Source organism: Sorex fumeus, unplaced genomic scaffold (assembly GCF_029834395.1).
Source record: "Sorex fumeus unplaced genomic scaffold, SorFum_2.1 ptg000122l, whole genome shotgun sequence".
In the NCBI taxonomy this organism is placed as follows: domain Eukaryota; kingdom Metazoa; phylum Chordata; class Mammalia; order Eulipotyphla; family Soricidae; genus Sorex; species Sorex fumeus.
In genome coordinates, this window is record NW_026606179.1 from 40,349,792 (window position 1) to 40,366,344 (window position 16,553).

A 16,553-nucleotide genomic window follows, 5' to 3' on the forward strand; every position below is an offset into this window, starting at 1 on the left:
CAAAAGAATCAGGAATTATCTTAACTAGAAGGTAAAGTTGGTGTTATCAAAACCGACCAATCTGGGGGGCCAGAGAGATAGTACAGCAAGCAGGGCAAGCAGGGAGTGATCCCTGAGCACAGATCTAGGAGTAAGCCCTGAGAAGAGTCAGGAATGGCCCCAAATCAAACAAACCTAGTAAGAACAATAACGGACCAATTTTTTTAAACTATAAAAGATCACTGCACAATAATGTTTCTCTCTCATAGGAGAAATGCACAGAAATACAGCAACCCTACCTATACCTGTATTTACAATACAATAGTACTGGTGTGTATTTTATACTTATTCTGTAAATGGATTTATCATATTTTTTTTATTTTTTAAATAGAAGCCATACCAAATACCAAAAATGTTCAGGAGTACTCGAAAGCACGTTCTTCATTATTCTAAATTAATAAATTTTCTAGGAGCAATGCTACCATGGGGAGGGCACTCGCCTTGCAGGTGACTGACCCAAGTTTGATTCCAGGTACACCATATGGTGCCCTGAGCACTGCTAGGACTGAGCGTAGAGGCAAAAGTAACCCACTGAGTGTAGAGTCAAGAGTAACCCACATGGCCCAAACACCATCATTCAGTTATTGTTCTTACTAGGTTTTAATACTTTAAAAACAATTGCCTGCCCTGCCTTAGGATAAGAAATAAGAAGAGGGGAACAGCCGGAAGACATATTATCAACACCACAAAAGTAAACTGTATTACACTGGATTCACTGAATTCATTTGTAGCCCACAAATCCCTCTGTCACTGTGGTATGCTGAGGGGTGTGGGTACATAGGTATAGGTGTGTATGGGCCTGTGTGCACTTGTACATGCCCCATTATATTTCTTTGGTTTGGTTCCTGGGTTGAATCCAGCAATGCACAAGGCTTATTCCCCTTCTGCTCAGAAATCTCCTCAAGCTATACAAGGGGGACCACTCTTGACCATGTACTAGACTGTTCTATATCTGGGAGGGATGTGTCTGATTCTTCTCTCTGGAGTATGGGTATATGTGTGTTTGCTACCCAAGGGATGAGGGGGTTGCTTGTTGAGAGAACAGACCTTTACTATAGGCCACAAAACTTTTTTTACCTCTGCGCAGTGTCTTAAGGAAAGCGTCTATCTGTTCCTGTCCAACTCCAAAGGCTCCCTTCTGCCCAAAGAGAAGATGGGAGAGGAGGAGGTGTAGGACCTCTATTGCTATATCCTGGAAGCCACCTTCTTGATTTCCGCTGACGTCTGCGTCGATGTAAGAACGCAGAAGATCTGGTAGCTTCTGTTTGATAAACTGGGCAGCTAGAAGTTGGGTGAACAGCAAATAAAAAAACAAAACAAAAACCTGTTATTTTCATACTATAGGAGGTAAAAAAGACATAGATCATGCAATAGATGGACCCTATTTTTATTAATTCACCCTTATCCTGATTTTCATAGTTATGGGTCAAAGGTAATTTAGAAAAAGAGAGAACAATTGCCAGGGGCTGTAGGGAGGGAAAATGAAAAGTTGTTCAAAGGGTATATGCTGTTTCAGTTTTGAAGGATAAAGTCACTATAAACAAAGTCCTCCAAAAAGTAAAATACGGTGATGAGAGAAAAAAAAAATGTATTTTGCCATATCCACATCAATACATAAATAATCCTAAATTATTTAATAATTCTAGGTCTAAAATAGGTAATTTCAAGATTCCAAAGTCTGTGAATTGTTTATACATCTCATTTTGCTACTGGATCTTTAGGAAAAACTCACCAAAACCTCTGAGATCTGAGCTGGAAGAATTCAAGAGGGCAAGGCCAAATATCACCTAAAATAAGAAAGATTTGATTGACCAAATCAAACAGTTGATTCTAATTTCAATTTTACCTAAATCTTTATTTCCCCATAAAAAATAAATAAAAATTAAAAATCACCTACCTCTTGTACTTTGCTTAACTTGAGAACTTTACTCAGCTGGGCAAACAAGTGGGGTGCAGGCTTTAAACTCTGAATCAAACCAAGAATAAAATAAGAACATAAAATTATTTTCGCTACAAAGCACCAATTTGCCCAATTACAGTGCTACAAAGGAATGTCATAAATCTGCAGTGCTGCTTGAAACAAATACACTATGCCCTAAAACTGGTTTGAAACTGATAATATGGCTTTAGATTCTATTTATGTCTTCATTTTCTTAACTACAAAACCTCCAAACTATTAGAAATGTTAAAAGACTTATCATGAAGACAAAGTTTATTTTTGAAAATCCAAATAAGAGATCATATTCTTATAAAGTAAAAGCTATACCAACCTTCTGATAGTGCAATGGATTATCAATGGCATAGGACAGCGTCGAGATAAAATTTGGCTTTGTAATCAGTGACGCACACTCCTGAATCAGAAACTGAGTCTTTAAAAACAAAAATGAATCTTGATTAGCACTAGCAATCATACTCTTCTGAAAATAGAAAAAGGTGCTGAAAATATTGAAATGTAATCCAATATTATCCCCTTTTCCAAGTTATCAAAATCAGCTCTTTTAAATTCTCATTAAAACTAATTAGTCTTTCATCAACAAATATTCATCAAAATCTCGTGAGAATAACATTCACTGACAAAACTGCAAAGAATACAGCAATAACAAATTGTTAACAGAATCAATCTTTGATAAAAGATATCATCTCTCTGCATTACTTATTAAGCAGGATTCTTTTCTTACATTCAAGCATTCTCCAGATCTGATGCTCAAACCTGAACTAAATAGATATACTGGGTGTGTAGCCAAATGGAAGGGAGGACTCAAAACAGAAAACAATTTTCAACACCTTTAGTCACTCACCTAAACTAAATTCTGTATATTATTTGCTATAGCTCTAGACCCAAAATGCAATTTATTGTGTACATTCAAGAATTCTCCAGACAGATCTGTTGCCCAGCTCTCAAACCTGAACTAGATAAATATAAGTAAAATTCTGTAAGGGGTCATATACAAACTTATACAGACAGGTGTGTATGCGTAAATGAAACACACACACACACACACACACACACACACACACACCGACGCCCCCCATGGCAGAATTATGAGGTCCAGGGGTTCTATCCTTAAAATAACAAAACAAAAAACCCTCTGTATGCCCCCAAGTACCTGATGAAAATCTTTGCCACTGCTTTTACCATCGCCACTAAAATCCACATGTGAAAATAGGCAGCGTAATAAATGCCTGTCTGCCTCAGGACCGTGCCGATTCACAATCTGAAAAACCCAAAATACAAGTTTATAATCATCATTAAGGAGATTAAGAATAATATGGAAAAATCTTAAGATACAGTAATTAATTTAGAACAAAGTTAAAACAATTAAAAGCTACTAAAATTTTATAATAAAATGTTTGATGCTCCTTTTACCCCCCCCCCAAAATAAAACCCCAACTACCATATATAACATAGTAATAAAATGTTTCCAGGCCAGAGAGACAGTACAATAGGAAAAACTCTTTTTCTCCCTTGGGCTCAACAGGAGTTTGATCCCCAGAACCCCATCTGGTTTCTTGAATACCTGCAGGAATGAAACCGGAGAACAGAGCCAGGAATAACTCCCAAGCATTAATGGGTTTGGTCCAAAAACAACAAAAAGTATGCAGTAATCGCACATTTTTTTAACAAAATGGGTATATGTAAGCTTGATTTTTTTGTGTGTGTGCATTATTTTGTTTAAAATAGTTTTGGATTTCTTTTGTTTTGGGGGTCACACCAGTGGTCCTCGGGACTTCAACCTGGCTCTGTGCTCAGGGAGCACTCCTGAGGGTAGGACTGGGGGGACCATATGTAGTACCAGGGATTGAACTCAGATTGGGAGCATGAAAAGACTAGAACCCTACCCGTGAACTATGACCATGGCCCCAGAAATAAAATAGTTTTTATTTAGAGAAATTTACTTAGAAATGGAAGGTGGGGAGGGAGGCAGGGGGGGGAGGGAGGCAGGGGGGAACATGAGCATCATTTCCAGAATGGAAAAAATGCCTATCATTTTTCACCAAGAAAAATTTTTTTGTTTTGTTTTTTTGGTTTGAGGGCCATACCTGGCAATGTTCAGGGGTTACTCTTGGCTCTGCACTCAGAAACCACTCCTGGCAATACTTGGCGGAACATATGGGTTGCTGGGGATCGAACCCAGGTCATTATGTGCAAGTGTACTATCTCTCCAGCCTCAATTTTCATTAAGATCCTAAAAAGTTGATCTGTGGGTGATGGAGATAGAACTCAAAGGTCTTTGCAGCCCAGAGTTCTATTCTGAGCACCACATGGTCCCCAACTCCTTGCTTCACAGTCCCACCTACCTCCAGTACAGACTGGTGTGTCCCCAAAACAAAAAAAGGGAATGGGGCTGATTTGAATGTATTCTTCTTAGATTCTGCCCCTTCATCTCCACTAATTTTTTCCTGTTCCTCAAAACTATTACTGTTTGTACATATTTTCTCTACCTGAAAAGCTCCAGATAGTGACATATAGACTGTCCTTTTGTTCCTAGTCTAAAAGTTCCATGGAGTCAAAGACTTAACACAGTGGGTAGGGTGCCTGCCATGGATGCAGCATCACATATGGTCCCTGAGTACTGCCAAGAGTAATCCCTAAACATAGAGCCAGAAGTAGGTGCTGGGCACAACCAGATTTGGCAGAAAGAATTAAAAAACATACATATGTGTATATATATTTTATATATATATACGTATGTGTATATACACATACGTAGAAAACAATGTTCATTAAATACTTTTGCCTAGTATATAGGGGGGGGTTTCCATGATTTAATCTTCAACCCTGTAAAACCTCTTCCCATGTATGAGGAGATGGGCTACATGGGCCATCAACACTCTGAATTGAGGAATCCAGATTCAAAGTTCAATTCAACACTACAATTCTTTTCCCACTTTATCATAAAAATTATATGTCAGATGCTGAAATTAGCATAAAACAGTTTTCATTTTTTCCATCCAGAAAATGTGGAACTTAAAAAACTAATTTTGGGGCCAGAACATTAGTATTGTGGGTAAGGCATTTGCCTTGCACACAGCCAACCTAGGTTCAATGCCTGGGATCCCACATGGTCCCCCCAACATGAGTCCTGAGTGTAGTCAGGAGCATCACAGGCTGTGACCCAAAGAGCGGGGGGGGGAAAAAAAAGTAAAGGAGAAAGAAAGCAATCTTGAACCAGAATGACACTACAGTGGGTTGGGCACTTGCCTTGAACGAGGCTAACCTTGATTCAATCCCTAGCATTCCAAATGATCCCCTGAGTCTCACCAGGAGCAAACCCTGAGTGCAGACCCAAGAGTTAAGTTCTAAGAACTGCTGAGTTAACCCCCTCCCCCTAAAATAAAGAACAATTTTGTATTGCACTCACTTAAGAATCCATATAATTAGGGGCTGGTGCAATAGCACAGCAGCTAGAGCATTTGCCTTGCATGCAGCCGACCCTGGTTTGATTCCCAGCATCCCATATGGTCTCCCAAGCACCGTCAGGAGCAATTCCTGAGTGTAGAGCCAGGAGTAACCCCTGAGCATCGCCGGGTGTGATTCCTCCCAAAAAATCCATATAACCAGATAATGTAGGACATCTGTATACCTAGTGAAATACACCCTCAAGACTCCCTCCTTCCTACACACCCAACAATAACTTCCAAAAAAGGCTATTTTTTGTATTATACTATTGTATCAGAAGTGCTGGTAGTATCAGGATTGCTAGTCAGAGAATTGTTTTTAAAAATATAGGCAGAGGTTGGAGAGATAGCACAGCAGGTAGAGCGTTTGCCTTGCACGTGGCCGACCCAGGTTCAATTCCCAGTATCCAATATGGTCCCCTGAGCACTGCCAGGAGTAACTCCTGAGTGCATGAGCCAGGAGTTACCCCTGTGCATCACCGGTGTGACCCGAAAAGCAATAAATAAATAAATAAAAAGATAGGCAGTATGATTCACAAAGCTGTTGCTAACAGTTTTTGACACTCAATATTCTGAGCTAAAGAGACAGTATAGCAGGTAAGGCTTTGCACACACTGACCCGGCACCAGATATAACTTCTCCATCAGAAGTGGTCCATGAGCACAGAGCCTAATTCCTAAGCACTGCTGAATGGATATGCCCCCCGCCCCCCCCCCCCAAAAAAAACCAAAATCAAAGAAAGAAAGGCATTCAATATTCCACTCCAAACCTAGCACCAGTGTCAAGTGTCCAAACATTAATGACTCAAAGTTTCTCCCTCTCTCACATCACCTCAGCAAACTTTCAAAAAAGATTAATTGTTATAGTTTGGGTCACACTCTTATACTAGTGTTGACTCATCTGAGATTTCTAACTTCATAGTGAGTAATAAAGTAGACGGCTTATTTTTAGTCACTGAACACTTGAATTTCTGCACGATAATTTCTTTTTGTTTTATTTTTAGGCCATATACCAGCAGTACTCTGGGGGCTAACTACCTGGCCTGAAACTCGGGATACTCTGGGACCATTTGGTACCAGACAGTAACCCCAGACTTCTTACATGCAAAGCATGCACTCAGCGTGTTTGAGCTGTTTTTCTCCTGACTCAAGTGAAAATCTTGTAGTCTTAAATTACCTCCAAGTAAATATATTAGTATGAAGTCAGTGTATTTTTCATTTAGCCCTGTTCATTATAAAGACCTAATAATGGCCAACTGACTAAGCTATATGAAAGATGATGGTCTCCAAATACCATTTACTAAACAGAACACTGAAAACCAAAAGCCTTTAAAGAAATTACTAATTTCAAGTCAAAAATAAGACCAATACAAGGTGAGTTTGAATGTTTTAGTCTGCAGTTTCTGAAATTATACTAAAGATTATAAACAATACGGTACAAATAAATTCAGAAGTTAACATAAACAGCTTTTCATTGACCAGAGAAGGCAGGACCAACACTTAGAGCCAAGGATGTGGCTCAGTGGTAGTACACATACCTAGTATGTGTGAGGCTCTGGGTTCAATCAATACATCACCACACAAAAGGAATGCATATATCAGTATTTGAAATAATTTTTTAAAATATCAATTGCTGAGAGTATTAAGACATTTGTTGGTTCTATTTGGAGAATGCCAGGAACTTTTTTTTCTTTTTTAAGAGAAACAAAAAAGATGAGTTAGAGGATCATGCAAACACCAGCTTGAAGAAGTCAGCAGAATTCAGACTGAGTTAACCACAGGACATTGATTCTTTTCTGTTGTTGTTGGATATTAAGTAGAATTTCTTGGTAGATGTGACTGAAGAGGAAACAACCCTAAGGTTCTCAGGAAGACAGGGTCAGATCACTTGTCAAAGGACCTTAATCAGAATGTATTTGAGCCCATACCAGGAATGAACTACCACTTTTATGCCACCTTTTCTTCTATTTCATTTGCATTAAAATTGGTAAAAAGCAGTAGTTGGAGATGAGGATCTTTTGGTGATCAGGAAAATTGTTACTGTCCCCAAGCAGGGTCTCATGACTCCTTGTTCTGCCTGAAGATGGTGACTTGGCCAATATGGACCCTAACCACTAAGCCCTAGGACTTTTCAAGGGTACAACAAAGGTTGTTACCTTTAGAAAGGTACAGGTTGTTGTAGCTTAAGATTGGAGGACAGCACAAAGGCAGATATGAATGTCCACTAAGAAGGACCGTGCCCAAGTCCCTTAGGGCAACCAGAGAAACAACAGGCTGCATATATAACCAAAGAGGCTACTGTTTATAGTCACTGCACACCAGGGGCTCCAGGAGCAGAAGAGCATGATCAGCTTAAGTGGCTGCAGGACAATCTGATTCTTTAATAAAATAACTGCAATAGAGGAGGAAAAAGTAACCACATAACCACAAAATTAACAGATTATGTATTTTAAGACAAGTCAATGCAACAGATTTGTTTTTATTTGGAACCCAATCAAATGAAATGTTTTTTCATTTTGTTTAGTTTTTGTTATTGGTTTTTCCTTTTTGGTCACATCTGGGCTATGCTCAGGAATTACTCCTGGTGGTGCTTGGGGGACCATATGGGCCAAAACTCAGTCAGCAGCATGCAAGGCAAACACCCTGTACTAGCTGTACTATCACTCTGTAAAATCGCTCCAGCCCCTCAAGAAACTGTTTTGAAATTTTTTATGTGGCAAAGAAAATGTGTTAACTCCTTATTTGATATTTGATATTTATAGAAAAGGTTTTGGTTTGGGGCCACACACTGGTGCTTAGGGGTTACTTAAATCCCACTTCAAGAGCTGGGATATTCTGGGGTTGTTTCTGGCAGTACTTTGGGCTCTAACTGAAGACCTCCTGCATGCACAGCATGCATACATTGTTATGATATTCTTGCCCTTGTAATGTGCTTTGAAAAGGGAAAGCACAACTGCACTCATTTGTGCAATATAAAGTAACAGAATGGGAGACTAACAGCCAAGAATAGTAGAAATAAGTTCCAGGAGGATTACTCCACAGCTTAGAAGCCGGCCTCACATGCTGGGGGAAGAGGCAGCTCAGATAGAGAAGGAACCACCAAGTAAAGGGTGCTAGGAGGGCCCGCTCAGGATGGGAGATGCGGGCCGAAAGTAGACTATAGACCGAACATAATGGCCAATTAATACCTCTATTGCAAACCACAACACCTAAAAGGAGAGAGAGAGAGCAAAAAGGAATGCCCTGCCACAGAGGTGGGGTGGCGGAAGTGGGAGGGATGCTGGGACCATTGGTGGTAGAAAATGGGCACTGGTGGAAGGATGGGTACTAGATCACTGTATGACTGAAACACAAGCATGAAAGTTTGTAAGTCTGTATGTAACTGTACCTCATGGTGGTTCACCAATAAAAATTTTAAAATTAAAATTTTAAAACGTGCCGGGACCAGAGCGATAGCACAGTGGGTAGAGTGTTTGCCTTGGACGTGGCCGACACGGGTTCGATCCCCAGCATCCCATATGGTCCCCCAAGCACCGCGAGGAGTGATTCCTGAGTGAAAAGCCAGGAGGCAGTGATTCAATAAATAAATATAAGACGAAGAATAAATAAATAAAACTGTGGCGGGGGGGAAGGTGGCGTTCATGCCCAATTCAATCAGCTAATCAGTGACTGAATAAATAGCACTCCTACATTAAGAAAAAAAAAGAAAGAAAAGTCAGGAAGAATCCCTGAGCATTGCTGGGTGTGACCCACAAAGCCCCCGCCCAAAAAGTGATACCAGCATGTTAAGTATTAATCATTTTTTTAATCTATAAAATGAAAAAGCGGGGGTATGGTGCCGCCAGCAGGTCAATCTGTACCTGTGAGGCGAGTGCATCAGCAGCCTCATGGCGCCTTCAGACTTCCAGATACCCCAAAATTGCTGCTGTGCCTTTGGCCAGACCCCAAAAACTTGGGGCAAAGTTTACCAAGAAAGTAAACGGCCAAAAGTTAGGTATGTGGGAAACACACCCACAAACCACCTCTGGCTCAGCTATATAATTGGAGGCAAGGCCTCTTTGGTTCCTGATTGAACTGCTTAATGGACATGATCCCAGAGACTCAGAAACAAATCTCAGAACCCAGTGGCTTTAGGTAGAAATGCGTCCAGTCCCTGCAGCAGGCTACCGGTGCTGGGCCAACCCAGGTGGGAATAGGTTTCGTGCCTTGGCCTATTCCCCCTGACGGCCCAGTGGCCGCCATCCGTCTGAGGCCACTGGATAGTCACATTTGGGCCCCCAGTGACGAGACACACAGGGCCTCACGGGATGAGGGTGGAGCCGGGCTTGTCTTCCCCACCCCAACGAGACCCCAAGTCTTCGCCCACGAATGGCCTCTCTGGCTCCTGATCAAGCTGCTTAACGGCCATGATCCCAGAGACTCAGAAACAAATCTCAAAACCCAGTGGCGTTTGGCAGAAATGCATCCGGATTCCACAGTACGTTACTGTCGCCGGGCCACCCCAGGGAGGAAAGGGTGTTGTCCCTCCGCCTGCTCCCTCTTGGCGACTTGGTGGCTGTCATCCTCCAGAGGCCATTGGACAGTCAGGCTTGGGCCTGCAGTGACGAAACTTGTTGGGTCTCACGGGATGGGAGGGGGGAGGTGGAGCCGGGCCTATCCTCCCCACCCTAACGAGACCCCAAATCATCGCCCACAAATGGCCTCTCTGGCTCCTGATCAAGCTGCGTAACGGCCATGATCCCAGAGACTCAGAAACAAATCTGGAAATCCAGCGGCTTTTGTCAGAAATGTGTCCGGACCCCACAGTAGGTTACTGTAGCCAGGCCACCCCAGGGGGGAATGGGTGCTGTCCCTCCGCCTGCTCCCTCTTGGCGATTTGGTGACTGTCATCCTCCAGAGGCCATTGGACAGTCAGGCTTGGGCCCGCAGTGACAAAACTTGTTGGGTCTCACGGGATGGGGGGTAGGTAGAGCCGGGCCTGTCCTCCCCACCCCAACGAGACCCCAAGTCATCGCCCACAAACGGCCTCTCTGGCTCCTCATCAAGCTGCTCAACGGCCTTGATCCCAGAGACTCAGAAACAAATCTCGAAACCCAGTGGCTTTTGGCAGAAATGTGTCCGGACCTCGCAGTAGGTTACTGTAGCCGGGCCACCCCAGGGGGGAATGGGTGCTGTCCCTCCGCCTGCTCCCTCTTGGCGATTTGGTGGCTGTCATCCTCCAGAGGCCATTGGACAGTCAGGCTTGGGCCCGCAGTGACGAAACTTATTGGGTCTCACGGGATGGGGGGGGAGGTGGAGCCGGGCCTGTCTTCCCCACCCCAATGAGACCCCAAGTCATCGCCCGCGCATGGCCTCTTTGGCTCCTCATCAAGCTGCTCAATGGTCATGATCCCAGAGATTCAGGCGCAGATCTCTAAACCCAGTGGCTTTTGGCAGAAATCCCTCCAGATTTAAGTGTTAAAATTTCAGAATTTCAGAACATGACACTACTGCAGCCACACGACATCATATGTTAGTCATAACCAGCAATAGAACACAAATTGTCTACTGTTGCCTTCTCAGCAGATCTGAGTGTTGGGGCAAATCTCAAATAATAATGGTGGGCCTGGTGTCGAAATATTGAATGTGATCAAAGTAGAGAGAGAGAGAGAGAGTAATGTGGAGATCATCTGCCCCACAGGCAGGGGGAGGGTGTGGGATGGGGGTATACTGGAATTTTTGGTGGTGGAGAATGGGCACTGGTGAAGGTACGGGTGTTTCATTGTATGACTGAGACTTAGACCCAAAAGCTTTGTAACTGCTCTCACGGTGATTCAATAAATAAAATTATAAAAAAATGGAAAAAGAAAAAAAAAGGTGGAGTTCATGCACAATTCAATCAGCTAATCAGTGGCTGAATAAATAGCAGTACTCCTACAAAAAAAGAAAAAAAAATGAAAAAGCTAGTTCATATGACTAGTAAACCCATGGAGCCAATAAATTCAACAACCCTTTTGTTATCCTACTTGTCACTGGAGAAATGAGAAAAGGAACACAATCACAGTAAACCTATCAGTCCAAGACACAACAAAGTGTGTCAGAAAAATATATTTAGCATTCAAGTATTTATAAAAAGTCTCAACATCAAGAAAATCAAGACAGTGCTGAAAAACAGAATTCTGATGCCAGCCTATTTTTTGTTGTTGTTTTTAAAATTAGTAAATCACCGTGAGATAGTTACAGACTTACATACAAACTTTCGTGTTTGGGTTTCAGTCATACAATGATCGCGTACCCATCCTTCCACCAGTGCCCATTTTCCACCACCAATGATCCCAATATCCCTCCCACCACCTCCCCTATCCCCCCCCCGCCAACCCGCCTCTGTGGCAGGGCATTCCCTTTTGTTCTCTTTCTTTTGGGGTGTAGTAGTTTGCAACAGAGGCACCAGAGTGCAATAGAGTGGCCATTGTGTTTGATCTATAGTCTACATTAGTACAGGTCCTCCAAACACCCTTTACGTGGTGTTCCCTGCTCTATCTGAGCTGCCTTTCCCCCCAGCATTAGAGGCCGGCTTCCAAGCCTTGGAGTTAACCTCTTGGTCCTTATCTCTACTATTCTTGGGTGTTAAGTTCCCCATTCTGATAATTTATATTCCATAGATGAGTGCAATCTTCTACGTCCCTCTCTTTCTGACATTTCACTTAACATGATACTTTCCACGTTGAACCCCTTATATGCAAATTTCATGACTTCATCTTTTCTAACAGATGCATAGTATTCCATTGTATAAATGTACCAGAGTTTCTTTAACTAGTCATCTGTTCTTGGGCACTCGGATTTTTTCCAGATTTTGGCTATTGTGAACAATGCAGCAATGAACAAGTGCAGATGTCATTTCTACTATACTTTGCTTCTCCAGGATATATTCCCAAAAGTCCCACCCTATTTTAAATTCGTAGTCATTATAAAAGTAGAATATGGCCCTGAGTTCCATCTCGAGCACTAAATATATAAGTATGTGTGAGCTGTCTGCAAAGAAACTTTGAAAAAGAGAAAATTTATATAAAGGGGGCCAGAGCAATAGTACAATGGGTAGGGTGTTTGTCTCGCACATGGCCAACTGTGTTCGATCCCTGGCAACCCATATGATCCCCTCAAGCACTGCCTGAAGTAATTCTTGAGAATACCCTCAGCATTACCGGGTGTGACAACAAAAAGCCAAAAAAAAAAAAATAAAGAAAACTTACACTTAAAAGATAACTACAGCTGCAAAATTTCAAAAAGCAAAAGCAAAACATTCTGAAATTTACTTTTCAAAATAAATTACTAGTTTTGGGGGGCTTTTATTTGATTTGGGGGGTGATGCCTGCTGGTGGTTGTTACTCCTGACTCTGCATTAAATAACCACTTTTGGTCAAAATGATACAGTATAGCAGGTAGGAGCACTTGCCTTCATGCAGTGGACCCAGATTCAATTCGCAGGTATCCCATAATGTCCCCTGAAAAGTGCCAGGATTGACTCCTGAGTGCAGAGTCAGGAGAAAGTCCTGAGCATCACCAGAGTTAATTCCTGAGCGAAAAGCCAGGAGTAACTCATGAGCACCACCAGGTGCCGCCCCCACCCCCAATAAAAAATTACTTCTTTCAGTGCTAAGGGGAGCACATGGGATGCTTGAGCAATCAAACCCAGGTTGGGTACATGCAGGCTGGGCAAATCCAAGGCACTGTTCTATCTCTCCAGTTCCTAAATCACTGATTTATTCCTTTCTTCAATGCAGTTGTGTTTGAGTACTAACTTTCTTAATAAAAATTAAGTACAGCAAAGAAATAAAGGACATTCCAACATGTGAAAGACTCAGCAGGGGAAAGATTATATAATCAAATATAGCGCAGGATTAAACTATCCAATCATGCCTTCCTGCCAGGATAAAAACTGGCTGTAAGGTTTGGATTCATAGCATAGGGGTTAAGGCACTTAAGTTTAACACATGACCAACCAGGTGTGCAACGACATGGTCTCCCAAGCAAAACCAGGAGTATTCCTTGAGCAGTGTCAGGTATGGCCTAAACTCCTGCCTCAAAAACAAAGATGGCTCTAGTTCTAGTTGCCCCAGCAGTCAAGTTTTTAAATTCTTTACCTCCACCCCAATTTCTTGGGAGAGGGGAACACAGCAGTGGGGGCTGGTATCTTCCAAGCAATGCTCAGGAGGACAGGGACCACTCCAACCAATACTCAACCAACCATTCAAGTGGCCCAATGATTCAGTCACACAATGCAGGGCTGCTCAGGCCCAGTGATGCTGGGGATAAGGCTATATTCAGCAGCCTGAGGGTCAGTTTCAATTATACTATCAATTAATTATACTAATTAATAATGAGTGCAGTGCCAGGAGTAACCCCTGTGCATCGCAGGGTGTGACCCAAAAAAGCAAAAAAAAAAAAAAAATAGTGGTACGCACAGTATAGCAGGTAGGGCATTTGCCTTGCACACATTCAACCCGGGTTCGATCCCCAGCATCCCATATGGTCTCCCCAGCACCGCCAGGAGTTAATTCCTGAGTTCAGAGTCAGGAGTACCCCTGAGCACTGCTGGGTGTGGCCCAAAATGTGGTGAGGTACTCTTGGCGTATGAGCAGGGTGTTTCCTATGAAGTGTTTCGAGGTCCAGAAAAGGTTCACTCATGGATGAGGCTCAGCCCAAGCATGTGGAGAACAACAGTGAGCAGGACGGCGGTTGAGTTCTGGAGGTTTTTGGCTGCCTTGGCTGGGCACTTTGGGGTGGGGAGGAGCCTCTCCCAACCCCCTCTGGGAACGCCCTGAGTGAAATTATCTGGCACAGGGTCCAATAGCATGGTTATGGCGAGCGGCGTGTTATGCTCCTTTACAGGAGAAAAGGACACTCAATCTGGATGGTGGTCGATGATGATTATCTGGTGCCAGCTAGAGGTGGCTTATGAGCATGACTGCTGAGTCGCCAGAGATAGGGGGAATACAGGCAGATCTCTGTTCCCCGTCACGTTGAACCCAGAGTTCTCAGTCACAAAGTCCTGCATACCTGAGTTTTCTGGGGGTTCACTCACGGGTAAGGCCTGGCCTGGGTGTGTGGAGAACAGCTGTGAGCAGGGCAGCAGTTGAGTTCTGGAGGTTTTCAGCTGCCGGGGCTGGGTCCCTTGGGGCGGGGAAGGGTCTCACCTGTCCGCCTTAGTGCACATATTTTATCAAGTAAGAAGTCTGGGTCCAACCCCCACCACAACATGACCCCTGGAATGTGTCTGAGAGTGACGCCGACTTCCAACCCACACAACCATAATACATCACCACTGGGTATGACCCAAAACAAAACAATATAAAGCAATCCAACAAAGAAATGTTATGAATTCACAACTCCTACCTGCCATTTTCACACAGAACACCAAAACTTAAAAATAAATAAATAGAAACAGTCACCCACAGCAGAGGCTGAGATACCTGGTTTCTCTCCTGGTGATACTCATCAAGTGGCCTGAGACTCAACTACCAATGCAGTCCTGCACTGGCAAATGATGTTCAGAGGACATCAGGTTTAAACCCGAAGAGTGTTTGGGAGCATATGCACTACTGAAAATCAAAAAATGTAGGGCATTGCCCAGCACGTGTTCAACCACTTGTGCTATCTTACCAGTCTTGCCAGTCCCTCTTAATGCCTTTTTGAAACTCAGTGTAAAATGGAACAATACAAACCATATTGCACAATCAATGAACTAAAAAGTCATGTTATAAATAATGCCTGGAAAATTTTAAATGCTTGAATAGTTACTATGAATATGAGAGAACTGACTTAGCATACAGAATGAACTGGCAGAATGCTTACATTTTTCTCAACATTGTAGGTTAATCCATACTGTTCCAAATAACAATCTCCCAGCTTCAAAATATATTGATTTTGCTTTTTTCCTGCATACAATCTAAAAGTTAACTATTTGTCAACAGTAATAGGTCATCTATGAGTTGATCCGGAACATCCAGAATCACATCAAGTTCAGTGCAGCCATCAAACCTCTTGTTCTGGCTCTAACAGTGAGGACTTCGCTCTCGGAGACCAAACCTTTCACACTGTGGATGAAGCAGTGTCTAGGTTCATTCATGAATTCTATGCAGTTGACCCCTGCACAGTCCCAGTAAGCCATTCCTGCTCAGCACTAAGGAGACCTGAGACAGTTTGAAGGGCTGCACAGGATCATGTCCATGTCAGCAGCATGGAGGCCAAAATACATTCTAGACAGCCAAGGTATACCTTATAAACACTTGGGCTGTTTCTTGCTCTAGGCTATGGTAATACCTATTTCTTTTTTTTTTTTAAGAAGTTTTAGTGGATCATCATGAGTTACAAACTTGCATGATTACCTTCCAGTCACACAATGCTAACACCCATCCCTCCACCAGTGCGCGTTTTTCCGCCATCATTGTTCCCAGTGTCCCACCCACCATCCCCACCCCACCCCACTCCCTGCCTTCTTCCTCTCTACTTTTGGGCATTATGGTTTGCAATACAGATACTCAGAGGCCATCGTGTTTAGTCCTTGGTCTTTCAGCACCCATCTCCCATCACTGGTGACATCTCCAATCATCATTTACTTGATGGTTCCTTCTCCATCCCAATTGCCTTTTGCCCCAGCAATTGCCAGTGGGGCTGGCTTTCGAACCATGGCCAATACCCTCCTGGTCTTTATCTCTACTGTCCCTAGGCGTTAGTCTCATATTATGTTACTTTATATTTCACAAATGAGTGCAATCACTCGTCTATCCCTCTCTTTCTAATTTCACTTAGCATGATACACTACATGTCTACCCCACTTATATGAATTTCATGATTTCATCTCTTCTGGCAGAGCCTGGTTCAACTCCTCCGCCCCTCTCGGAGAGCCTGGCAAGCTACTGAGAGTATCTCGCCTGCACGGCAGAGCCTAGCAACCTACCCATGATGTATTCGATATGCCAAACACAGTAACAACAAGTCTCACAATGGAGACCTTACTGGCAACAGGAGGACAGTGCTACAGTGCTACATTTCTTCTAATAGCAGCATAGTATTCCATTGTGTAGATGTACCAGTAGATGTACCAGTATCTTTAACCAGTCATCTGTTCTCAGGCAC

The 16,553-nt window shown here is 42.9% G+C and overlaps 1 protein-coding gene and 1 non-coding gene across 8 annotated transcripts in view; both read right to left on the minus strand.

Annotated features, from left to right (window-relative positions):
• CNOT1 (CCR4-NOT transcription complex subunit 1) overlaps positions 1–16,553 on the minus strand; it is a 104,985-nt gene that overhangs the window by 62,115 nt on the left and 26,317 nt on the right. For all 7 annotated transcript variants that reach the window (XM_056135689.1, XM_056135690.1, XM_056135688.1 and 4 more), the window contains exons 3-7: positions 3,147–3,254; positions 2,310–2,408; positions 1,937–2,005; positions 1,772–1,826; positions 1,117–1,320 (exon numbers count right to left, since the gene is read on the minus strand). In XM_056135689.1, the coding sequence (XP_055991664.1) occupies positions 1,117–1,320; positions 1,772–1,826; positions 1,937–2,005; positions 2,310–2,408; positions 3,147–3,254 (535 nt within the window). The remainder of the gene's footprint in view (positions 1–1,116; positions 1,321–1,771; positions 1,827–1,936; positions 2,006–2,309; positions 2,409–3,146; positions 3,255–16,553) is intronic.
• LOC130044561 (small nucleolar RNA SNORA70) lies at positions 7,671–7,804 on the minus strand. The gene has a single exon (XR_008795420.1). It is a non-coding gene; the product is annotated as a small nucleolar RNA SNORA70 (small nucleolar RNA).